The sequence below is a fragment of the Chenopodium album genome, chromosome 2 (genome assembly GCF_948465745.1).
Source record: "Chenopodium album chromosome 2, dcCheAlbu1.1, whole genome shotgun sequence".
NCBI classification, from domain to species: domain Eukaryota; kingdom Viridiplantae; phylum Streptophyta; class Magnoliopsida; order Caryophyllales; family Amaranthaceae; genus Chenopodium; species Chenopodium album.
The window spans coordinates 16126545-16139000 of record NC_137835.1 but is presented as its reverse complement, the minus strand read 5'-3'; the positions used below and the strand labels follow the sequence as shown (position 1 = coordinate 16139000).

At 38.6% G+C, this 12456-nt stretch overlaps 1 protein-coding gene across 1 annotated transcript; it reads right to left on the bottom strand.

The window, feature by feature from the left end:
- Positions 1–7080: 7080 nt before the first annotated feature.
- On the bottom strand, positions 7081–8630 carry LOC145569451 (uncharacterized). The gene is made up of 4 exons (XM_081628797.1): positions 8413–8630; positions 8025–8332; positions 7617–7934; positions 7081–7436 (listed from the first exon to the last, which is right to left on the bottom strand). Exons 1-4 carry the CDS (start codon positions 8628–8630, stop codon positions 7081–7083), a joined length of 1200 nt encoding a protein of 399 aa, XP_081484923.1.
- Between the last annotated feature and the right edge of the window lie 3826 nt (positions 8631–12456).

Genomic DNA, 12456 nt, shown 5'->3' with positions numbered 1-12456 from the left:
CTAGGTTCAATCCCGTGCAATGCACGGTTGTTAAATATTTTTGATAATTTTATTATAAATTTTTTGATATAATGACTTGAGTATTAAAAACTATAGTGTATACTAAAAATAAAAGCATGTAAGAGAAAATATTTAAAATACATGTAATAATTATAAATTTATAATGGATAGTTTAATCTTTTAGGAAAAGATTTATATTTTATATAAAACAAATTATGTCATAATTTAGATATAATTTATTTTTTCCTTACATAACAATAATTTTTTTAGAAGGTACTTTTGGCGGGAAATTATTTAATAATATATTGACAAGTGTGTCTTTAGATTCGCTTTTAGTAGTATTTAATTGATTAAATGAATCTAACTAAAACAAATAACATCGGCCAAAGTAACCCAGATTAATTATTTGGTCAATATACCCGAGTCAACAATTTGATTTTGACCCAAACAATAAATAACGATACTTGATAAAATTTCCGTGCCTACAAATTGCCCCCTCGAGATCGGTCACGGACACGATTTTGAAGTGTTTGATCGTGATCAGGCTCGAAATTTGGTTTACCCGATAATAGTTATCGAGTAACCCCTTTTTTTTTTTTTTTTTTTTTTTTTTTTTAATTCTATCCTTTTTGTTGATAATTAATATGAAATTCACTTTTAACAATCTTGGATATGATGTGATTATCAACTCCATTCTTGCCAAAATGATAATACGGACCCTTCATTGCCAATATGATAATATGGAAGACAAAACATATCTTTCAATGGAGATATATCTCATGAACAACCAAAAATCTATCATCTCATGGGCAATCAAATCAACTCGGCACTTTATTTACCTTGATCGAAGATAAATACTATGATAAGCACTACTACGTTGAGCTAAAGGTGAGATTTGAGCTTTATTGAATAAAAAAGATAAGATAAAATCCTATCTCATGAAATAGAAGTGTATTATCCTGACTACATCTCCAATTTGATTGGCTTGAGATAAATTAGTCGATTAAACTTCTAAATTATCTTCTTGGAGGACAAGTTACCTTGTAGCTCTATAAATACCAGGTCACCTTCCACGCATTAATGACATCGAATTATTGGCATTGTTATTCCAGAAGCTTCGAGATATCAATAACCAAACGCACACCTCGTACAATGACATTGCTGGAGTTTTGACGCCCATTCGACCCCAAACTAATTCGAGCTCAACGAAGATCAGAGGTGATACGACACTGCCGGACCTGGTCTCATCTCACCACGCCGCGCTACAGAGTATCAACACCTGAGTCCTTGAAACGCCAAGCCGGAGTTCACCATCGGAGCTACATTCGAGCCTAGCCGTCACCGGAATTTCGACCACCGCAGCTCGGAACAACGTTTGAGACTCACGCCATCTTGATAGGACAAAAGCTCTTTGAAAAGAAGTAAGCTCAGTGAATAAACTCAGTGAATTGTTTTAATAGTTCTTCGAGTATATACTCTGAACCTTGCTTCATTTGCTCTTTGAAAAGAAGTAAGCTAATTTTCTTTTGAAACCTCTGTTTATGTCAGATGCTTTTACTTTTTTTTTTCTTTTTTTAAAAAAAAAAATAATAATATCATGATGACCATGATAAACTAACATTACTAACTAAGGGTTCGTTTGGTATTGTTGTGGTTTTCTTTTTTTGGTTTTTTGTTCTCTAAAAGTATATGATATAAGTCCCATAATGAATCAAAAATTATATAAACTTATTAAAATTATGATAATTATGAAAACTGACAACAGAAAAGTGAAAACTCCTTTTTCTTGTTTCCTGTTTTTGGTTTTTGGTTTTCAAAAAAACAGGAAAATGAAAACCAAAACTGATGCCAAACAAGCCAAGCCACGTGATTTTTTTTTTAATTTTTTTTTAATAAGTAATACCATGATAATCATGATATGCCATGAACTAAAATCACCAACTTTCAAGCCACGTGACTTACTTCTTTCTCTTATATATATATATATATATATATATATATATATATATATATATATATATATAACTTTTTATTTGTATTATTATTATGATGATATTTTGATACCACCATGATTTCTCACGTAAAGTCACACTTTTGCTTTAGAAACGTCATGGCGCAATTCAAGTTTGAAGGAGCACTCGAGGATGACTTTTTATGTGTGTCTAATGGAGCTGCGGGTCCAGATGGAATTCATTTTCCCACCTTTCGCCCTATGACTGGAGCTTTTGCAGAGAATTGGAAAGTGGAACATCCCTCAACAAGTCTAAAACACTGGTGGAAAGAGGTCTTCGAAGGGTCGAATAAGACGCCCAAGGAGGTACTCCAGTCATCGCACCATCGGACATCTACAGAAGTTAAGGCATTGGACACACTCTCCGCACGCATATCTCGTAGGGAAGTCGCCAAATGGGGTTTGAAGTTACTCATTGGAGCTGAATTCTCACACATACCTCAATATTGGGAATGGTTGGAGGACATATTGCAACACTTCAGACACATGCTTACAAGCACAAATATCCTTGACGCTGTTTATGCCTCTATGTTCTGTTACAAACGCAACACACCATACATGCAAGCTTTTTGTGAAATGTGGAGCTCAACGACCAACACACTACTTACTTCAGCGGGCGAAGTCTCGATCAGTTTGTGGGACTTGCACTATCTCAGCGGACTCCCAATAAATGGTTCTTTCTACGACAAGGTCGTCCCATCCGCCACAGAGTTAGAAGGGTATGACCAGAACGACTCTTTGTATCTTCCTTATAGTTGCAAGTACCTTTTTGCGGCTTATCAACACATTGCTGCAAAGTCACGCGGAATTCACGTCAAATTTGATAGTTGGTGTAAATTTTGGTTTCATGGTGCTTCGAGATATTCGACTTCTTCTGACGACAGAAAGGCTCATATACTTCCCGTGCCTTGACTAGTTTTGCTACCGTGAATGAGACTTTCCTATGGAACGATGATGTTCATGAAGCTTTTACCATCTTAGGCATCCCTGAGGCACACCGCAAACAGACCTATCTTGCCGCCTTTCTTTCTTGCTGGTTGTGCGCTTTCGTCCTCCCTTTGAAAGACTTAGGCTTCATTCGTCCAGGAGTATTCAAACCTGCATCTTCACTTGCAAGTGGTCACAAAATATCTTTGGCTATTCCAGTTTTGACCAGCATGTATAGAGGCTTGAACGAGCTATCGACTTCCGCAGCGCACGAGAGACGTCCAGGATTCTTCCCAGCACACTATGTCCATATATGGATAGCAAAGTATTTTTGAAGCCATCGAATGTCTACTCATAAGTACGTCGGTGCCCATATGATTGGATTTCAAGGCCCTGATGCAGTCATTTACTCATCATCTGCCGATGCTAAATCGACTATACGTTCTGGTAAATCGAACAACTAGCTTGCAACTTGCCCAAATGAATCTGAAGATAAAAGATTTATAGATGACAATCAACGTCTTCGCCGCATTTCTGATTACTTCATCGCCATGAGATCTTGCTATATGACTCTAAGATACGACGATAGTTACGTGATTGAGCCGTACAACCCTCATAGATTTGGTCGCCGATTTGGTTTTTACCGGGGGTGCCTGGTGAACTTGAGCCACAGGTAGATGCCATTATCCCAGAGCGTGTGTTCCAATCATTCCAGGCAAGCACCCAATTAGGCACGAAGTATGAGTTCTTCATTCCGGGTCGTCCGTTTAGTCCTCAATCTCGAGTTACTTCTGCTTATGCGACCTAGTGGGCATCGGTCTTTCCCCGAACCTCGTCAACTTCTAGTTTTCCAAGTCCTCTAGATGTTCCTGTAACTCATAGTCAAGTCATGTCTAAGAAGAGGAAGGATGATAGCGACCAAAGTTGTAAAATCAGTCGTTGATTCAAGCAACAAGCGCACCTTGAAGGTTAAGCTCAACAAGTCTTGTGAAAAGTCTCCATCCTCGAGAGAGAAAGGGAATGACAAAAGGAACTCCCCCAGCAAATTTATTCTTCCAGGCAAGGCTTCTGTCCTTTATGACGTCCTTGGCGATTGCTACAATGAGATCGCGAATGACAAGGGACAAGTATTTTTTATTATTTTATTTTATTTTTATTTTTTTTTTATTTTTTATTTTTTTGTGTAACTCAATGACCCTTTTTTTTAGGTCAATCATGAGCCCATGAACCTCTTAGACGAGTTGGAAGCTTGTAATGACACTTTTGATCCTCCACTAAACCAAGATTTAATCGATACGTCTCAGGATCCCGTCATCGTTAATGTTGTATCAAGCATGGCGATTGATGGATACGGTCCCTCCTCTACCGCTCCTAGTTCGGCAAAGACCCCTGCTTTCAATGTAAGAGACACAATATCGAAGATTGACAAGTATGCTGCGCGCCTTATGGTTGAAGAGATAAAAGGAAAGCTTCTCGCAACTCCCTTGGATGAAGTTCACGAGCTTGATCAAGAACTTATAGAGGCATTCCAGTACATAAGAGCTAAAAAGATCGATAGCTCTAGCTTTGAGCAATATGTTAGAAGCTATGTAGAGGTTGCTTCACAACTCCATGCTCAGCGAGCAAAATGTGAAGGGAAGGCACCTTTAGGAGACCTCGAGAAACAACTTTCGATGATGGAATCTCAATTGAGCAAAGCAGTTATCCTTCAAAAGGAAAATGAAAAAGAAAGTTGAAACTTTTAATCAAGAGATTGAGGAAGTTGCGCAGAAGAAAGCTCAATTGGTGAAGGAAATTGCTAGCTTGACTGAGAAGGAAGCTACTCTTGAATCACTTGTTTCAGATACAGAGCATCAGTTTGCGGAGTGCACAAAGAAAGTAAATGACTTGAAGATGTCCTATTGTAGGCGTCGTTTGAAGTGCGCCTACGTAAAAGCATGTGGTGAATATGCTTGGCACTCATAGGAAGTGGGAATTGACATTACGATTAGGGACAAGGAAAGTAGGGAGCCGCCAACAAGTTTTTAAGGAACTTGTAAACCGTTCACGGATCATAAAAAGGCAACCACGATTAAGGGACAACGGTAGGCAACAACGATTGACCCGTGAAGGTTACACCCCATTCATAATCCATGAGATTACTAACTCCATATGGTTCGGAACCACGAAAGGAGGATCGGGGATGATGGTACGAAGTGAGTCATGGAGTCACATTCGCCCGTATTGGCCTCTACTCGATTCTTATAGTGAAAAGGGATTCCTGCGATCTCAAAGGCATACAAACAAAATATTCAATTTGCTCCAAACTATTATTTAGCTAAATTGGTTGAATATTAATGCAAACACATAATTCTAAAATATTTGTGATCACTTGAATTAATAACAAGATTAAAAAGGAACCTAAACCGGTTGTCCAAATTATCTTATTAGGCGTGATTTTCAATTACATATTCCCTTTAAACATGCAATATGGTGATCATAATAATAATAGAATAAACATTAATATTGGAAGCAATTTAACAATAATTCCAACAATATAAAATTGTTAGAAAAATAATAGAAATAAAAGGAACATAATTCTTACTTTGATTCTGTTTGTTTGCAACTACAAAATAATAAACGAGTTAGTAACTTCAAGGAAATAATAATAAAATAACAATTAAATTAAATTAAACACAGTAGAATTGATTTGGGGCCAAACCCTCAAACAGTTCTACCTTTCACGCCTTGGCTTAAGGACAGAACCACGAGTAAAGTATGGACTCCTTTGAGCACTTGAAGAAGGAATTTTGAAATGAGAAGGGTAGGCTAGTGTTTAGGCTAAAGCATAGAAGAGAGAAAAATAAAGCTAGAGAATTAATTGATGCCCCGTACATCAGAAATGAGGGGGTATTTATAGGGAAAATGTGCTGAGGGAGCACACGGAACCCTAAAATGATAAAAACCCTAAAAAAGAATCCCGCGACACGGCAATCTGTACCGTGACACGGGAAGTCCCACCGTCAGACGGGAAACATTCCCGTGACACGGTGCATTTTTAGTGTGACGCGGGAAATTTTCATTAAACGGGGAAGAAAACGCGTTAAGGGTTTACGCAGAAAAGACACGGAACTTCCCGTGTCACGACAGACTTCCCGTGTCACGGGAAATCCCACCGTCATACGGGAAGGATTCCCGTGACACGGTGGGTACCTGCCGTGGCGCGGGAATTCCCAGCCTGCTTTTCCGTCTAAATACATTTTAAACCCTAATTTCGTTCAGCATTTTAAGTGCCAATTGATAATTTCTGGCCATTTCTGATTTATTATTTTTGGGCTGAAATAAGGAAATAAAATAAAAAGGTTTGGGCCAAACATAAATAATAAAACAATAAAATAAAATAAAAAAGGTTTGGGCTAAAATTAAATAATAATTTTGGACTGAAATTAAAACTATGCTTTTACCAAACATCAAGACTAATCCATGGACTGTTCAAAAATATGAATTTAATTAAATACGATTTTTAAAGCACTCTCGGGATTAAATACTGAACCCGACCAATAGTGGCGGTGAAAGGTTGTTCATCATCGGGTTTGGTTTTGGGGAGACATTTTTAGGTGTCTACACCCATACTTCTCTTGAGCAAAGTGTCTCCGCCATCAAGGAAGCGCAGTCTAAGCTATCTGAAGTTGAGAAGATCCACGATACTCGACGTGACGCATTGAAGACCTTAGATTGGATGCCATAGTCATTTTTTTTTTTAATTTTTTTGAACTTTTGCTTTGACTTGATTCATGGTAGCATGAAATGAATAATGATTATCCATTTTCCTTTTACCACTATATCGTCTTTATTTCCTCGTAGAGTTATTAGCATGTACAAGGTTATTATTTTTTTTTTATTTATTTAGCCGTTCACAGTTTAAGCTCTTGCGGGCCAGGAGCGTTGCAGGGCACGATGATTTTTTTTATTTTTTATGATGTGGCTGGACTCGAAGTTTTTTTGTGACTTCAAGCTGCCTACGTACCTGTAAAGCGAGAAATCTACCTTACAAGATCAAACCAACGTAGTTCATCAAGTCTCTTTTTGATTTTTTTTTTTCGGTTTTTTTTTTCTACGCAGTTTAGGCTCTTGCTTAGGTGCTTATTGCATCAATTGGTACTTCAGGGGTAGTAGCGCTTTAAGAACTTGCCATTGATAGGGCCTACACGTAACCCGTCTGCATCAACGATCTTGTACGCTCCATTGGTGTATACTTCTTGGACGATATAAGGACCATCCCATTTCGAACTGAATTTGTTCCCCGTCTTTCTAGAAGTGATGATGGGTCTCCTAACAGCTAGAACAATATCTCCAACTTGGAATGAACGTACACGCACTTTTTTGTTGAATGCACGTGTTAGTCGAGCATGATAACACTCCAAACTTTGTTGAGCTTCGAGCCTTTTCTCATCCAATGCTTCTAATTCAGCCAATCGAAGTTTAGCGTTTTCTTCTTCAGTAAGCTCTTCCTGTATGGCTACACGCAACGACGGGATTTGTATTTCCAATGGTACGATAGCTTCGACACCGTACACCAATGCGTAAGGAGTTGCTTACGTCGGAGTTTTGTAGGTTGTTTGATACGCCCATAGAGCTTCACCAAGCCGCTCATGCCAATCTCGTTTCTACTTCTTTGTTATCTTGCTAAGAAAATTACAGAGAGTTTTGTTGAAGGCCTCAGCTAGTCCATTTGCAGGAGCATTATACATCGAAGACTTATGTTGTGTAAACTTAAACTTTTCACACAGACTTGTCATCAATCTGTTAATGAATGGAGTGCCATTGTCTGTGATGATGTATCGCGGCACGCCGTATCGATGAATAATATAGTTTCTGATGAAATCCACCACATTCTCCTTTTTGACCTCGCGTAGAGGGATGGCTTCTGCCCATTTTGAAAAGTAATCTGTAGCAGCAAGGATATATGCATGACCAGCCGACGACTTTGGTGTAATTGGTCTTACAACATCAAGACCTTATGCTTCAAATGGCCAAGACGTCACAGTAGGATGTAACGGCTCTGGAGGTGTATGAATAAAATTTGCGTGAAATTGACAAGTTTCACATTTCTTTGCAAATTCCATGCAATCTTGTACCATCGTGGACCAATAGTATCCCATTCTTTTGACACAGTCATGTAGTTTCGGACCAGATTGATGTGCTCCACAAACCTCTGAATGAGCTTCCTCAATAGTTTTAGCAGCTTCTTCATCTCCAAGACATCTTGACCAAGTTCCAAGGAAAGAGCACCTGTAGAGTGTCCCCTTGTAATAGATGAAGCGTGGAGTCCGCCGTCGAATCTCTGTTTTGTGCTTTAAATCTCTTGGCAGTCTTCCATTCTCTAGGTAGTCAATGAGTGGTTGACGCCAATCACTGCGTTTATTTCATAGACCGAAACAATGCACGCATCTTCTGTCTCTTCGTCTTCTAGAGCTATAGAAGTCACTACCCACCGGTTGCAGACAGAAACTGTCTTGCTCTCCTCTACCCCCAGTGCCAAAGTAGCTGCAAGATTTGCAAGAGAGTCAGTTATCTTATTGGCACTTCTTGGAACGTGCTGGAGTTTGACGCTTTCAAATGATTCTAACAATTGCGAAGCGTACTTGTTGTAAGGCTTCAAATCTTCTTTCTTAACCTCATATTCATCAAGAAGTTGATGGATTACCAACATGGAATCTCCATATACATCGAGATCCTAGATGTTCATCCCCTTTGCCATTTGCAATCCCAGAATAAGTGCTTGATATTCAGCAACGTTTTTCGAGCACAAGTTTGCTAGGGAGAATGAATAAGTGAGGACATGTTTCTCTGGTGACACAAGGACAACACCAGCTCCGGCACCATCTCGTCGTGCAGCCCCGTCAAAGTATAACTCCCATGGTGGAAGGATGTCAATGTTAAATACCTCTTCGCCAGGAAGATCGTCCGAAAGCTCCCAATGTGATGGAATTGGGTGATCGGCTAGAGCTTGACCTTTAACTGCCTTTTGGGGCACATACGTAATGTCGTGTTGAGTTATGAGCATAGCCCACTTGGCGAGTTGTCCATATAGCACCGGTCTTGACAAGATGTACTGTATATGCTAAGAAATCTGCTCTTGAAAGGACTCGTACTGTATATGCTTGCATGTAATGTCCACTACTACAAAAGCAAGAATATAGAACGCCTAAAACAAGCAATATAGAACGCCTTAGAGGCGTTCTTCTGAGGGGGTGCCCTATAGAGTCTACAGGACTCCTCTTTGAGGCGTTCTATATCTAACAAAATATAGATCGCCTATCTAAGATAGGCGCTTCATATTTAAGGAACAAAGTAAATAAACAACAAGGAAAAGAGAGTTGTCATCTTATGAAAGGCGCTCTATAGCTACATAAAACTAGAACGCCTATCATAGATAGGCGCTCTCTATTCCTAACTTTTTTAATAAAAAAAATATTATTATTATATAATTAATAATAATAATAATAATAATAATAATAATAATAATAATAATAATAATAATAATAATAATAATTCATACGTAATAAAAAAAAAACCATAACAATAACAATTTATTTATAAAAAAATTTAAAATACAAGTATTTCAATCCTTGAGGAAAAAAAAATTATATTACAAGGTTTCTAACATAACTAATTAATTATCAATGTGCTTAAAAACTTTAGATGGAAGTGCACCGACTTGAATTGCACCGCAATCATCCACAACCAGGCCAGCACGCTTCCACCAACCTCAACCACCGCACAGCCTCACAAAAATAGAAAACCTGCACCGTACCAAACACCCGCAAATCAAAAGTTTTGAATCAGAAATCAATCCCAATTATATCGTATAAATCAATTGATAAAAGATAAAATCGTTAATCTATCTAGCATATACACAAATATCATAAATCCTGCTGAAAAAACATAATACTCAGTACAATCAACATTTTATAACACACAAATTAAATTCACAATACATCGTTAATCGATCTAGCATATACAAATCAAATCAATCAAACAGATCTAGTAAAATAAACAGAAAAAGAAAAAGAAAATGAAACAGAAAAAAACGAAAACCTTAGAAAACAGACGAAGCTTGGGTTTAGAGGAGCGAAAAAAGCAGCATTGGAAAGAGACAGAAGTTGACGACGGCGGGCGAGGAGAGATATTGAATAAGTGGTGGTGGTGGTGTTAATGGAGGATTTATCGGCGACAACACCTCATTTCAACGGACCCAGATCTAACGACGGCGGCTTATCTGGCTCGATCGACGGCGGCATTCGAGCGGAGCATTACAAGTTCGTTGAAACTGATTTGAAATTTTGAATGCAATCGATTCATTTCTTTGATCAACAATTCTCACCTCTAAATTGAATGCAATCAAATTTAACTTTTGAAAATTTAAGGGAAATGTTACAAATGAGCATACGTTAGTCTTGATTTGGAAATTGTAAAACAAATTTACTAGCCTCCTAGTGGGGTTTGAGAGGAGATAACAGAGGAAGAGGAATGGAGATGAGAGAGCAGAGAAAGAGGAGAGAGAAAGAAAGAGGGCGGCGTGAGGAATAAGTATTAAGGATTGAGGGTGGAATTTTATTTGTTAGGGTAAGATTTTTATTTATTTTGTATTTATTTAATCATGTTAAAATCATATAGATCGCTTAACTTAGAAAGGCGTTGTATATTTGTAGTCATTTTCTACACAAAAGATATAGAACGGTTAACTAGGAGAGGCGCTTTATAGGTTTCAACATACAAAGCGCTTATCTTACATAGGCGTTCTATAGAATGCTAGAGATCGCCTATCTAACTTGACAGCTCTATATTATGCGTTATGTATTCCCTATTTTGTGGTAGTGGTCTTAGCTTTTGAATGGAAAAAATCATAGCTAAGCACACTTTTTCTATTGGAGTGTATTTTAGTTCGGCACCAATTAAGGTACGACTAATATAGTAAAGTTCTCTCTCCTTTCCTTCTTCATTTTCCTGGGCGAGTAATGCTCCTAGCGATCTTTCTTGAGCCGAAATATACAAGATGAGTGGCTTCCCTTGAATTGGTGCCCCCTAGACTGGTGGAGTTGACAAGTACTTTTTGATACTGTCAAAAGCTTTCTTACATAAGTCATCCCATTCGAACGGAGCTCCTTTCTTCATAAGATGGCTAAATGGATGACATCTTCCAACCAGATTAGAAATGAAGCGTCGAATGTATGCAAGTCGCCCTTGGAGACCACGCAACTCTTTGAGATTCTTTGGTTCAGGCATGTTTTGAATCGTGGAAATCTTTGACTGATCAATTTCAATCCCTTTATGCCTCACTAGGAATCCTAGAAACTTTCCCGAGCTGACACCGAATGCACACTTCAAAGGATTCATTTTTAGTTGATACCTTCGCAATTTCTCAAACACATCTTGCAAATGAAGTAAATGGTCCTCCCGCTTTTTTGACTTGACAACGAGGTCATCAACATAACATTCAACTGTTTTTTGCATCATGTCTTCGAAAATTTTCTGCATCGCCCTTTGATAGGTAGCCCCTGCATTTTTCAGGCCAAAAGGCATCACCTTATAGTAAAAGATTCCCTTTGGTGTACAAAAAGCAGTTGCTTCTTGGTCTTCAGGCGCCATGAGAATTTGATTGTAACCCGTAGTGCAGTCCATGAAGGATAAAGCCTCGTGTCCTATTGTGGAATCGATCATTATCTTAGTGACAGGAAAAGGGAAATCATCCTTTGGACACGCATCGTTAAGATCTTTGAAGTCTACACAAACACGTAGTTATCCGTTCTTTTTCCTTACAGGGACGATATTTGCAATCCAAGTTGGATATTTGACCTCACAAATGAAGCCTGCATCGATGAGTTTATTGACTTCAGCTTCAATTTCAGGGATCAATTCAGGCCGAAAGCGTCGTTGAGGTTGTTTCTTTGATGAAATTCCCTTTTTGATCGCCAGATGATGAACTGCAATTTTAAGATCAAGCCCCGACATCTCTTTATAGCTCCATGCGAACACAACTTTGTACTCCATGAGCAGGTCGAAGTAAGCTTTTTCCTCATTAGGAGAGAGTTGAACACTTACATAGATAGGGCGTGGCTCATCCGTAGTACCAAGATTCAATTTCTTTAGATCATCAACAGTGGATTGCCCCCCATCCTCGAGGGTCTTAGGGGCTTCTGTTGGCTCCACCTCTCCATCCAAGATATTTTCTTCCGAGACAGTGACGTGGTTGGAAGTAGCAAGGATATTCTCACGGTCATCATCTTCACGATTAGTCAGAACTTTTTGGCCGGTGAGAATCACTGTACGTCCTTTCACAATAAGGGTTTTGCCTGTCTTTACTTCCAATAGATCGAGGCGCTTCATGCGAGATGGGATAATGCTCTTGACATCATTTTCTAACTCAAATTTCTTCATGTTCCTTTTCTGCCGACATCGTGATTTAGAGATGGCTCTAGTGTTCTCTAGTCGGTTGATGACAGTTCTCCTATGCTTCTTGACTTGCATGTTTTGTG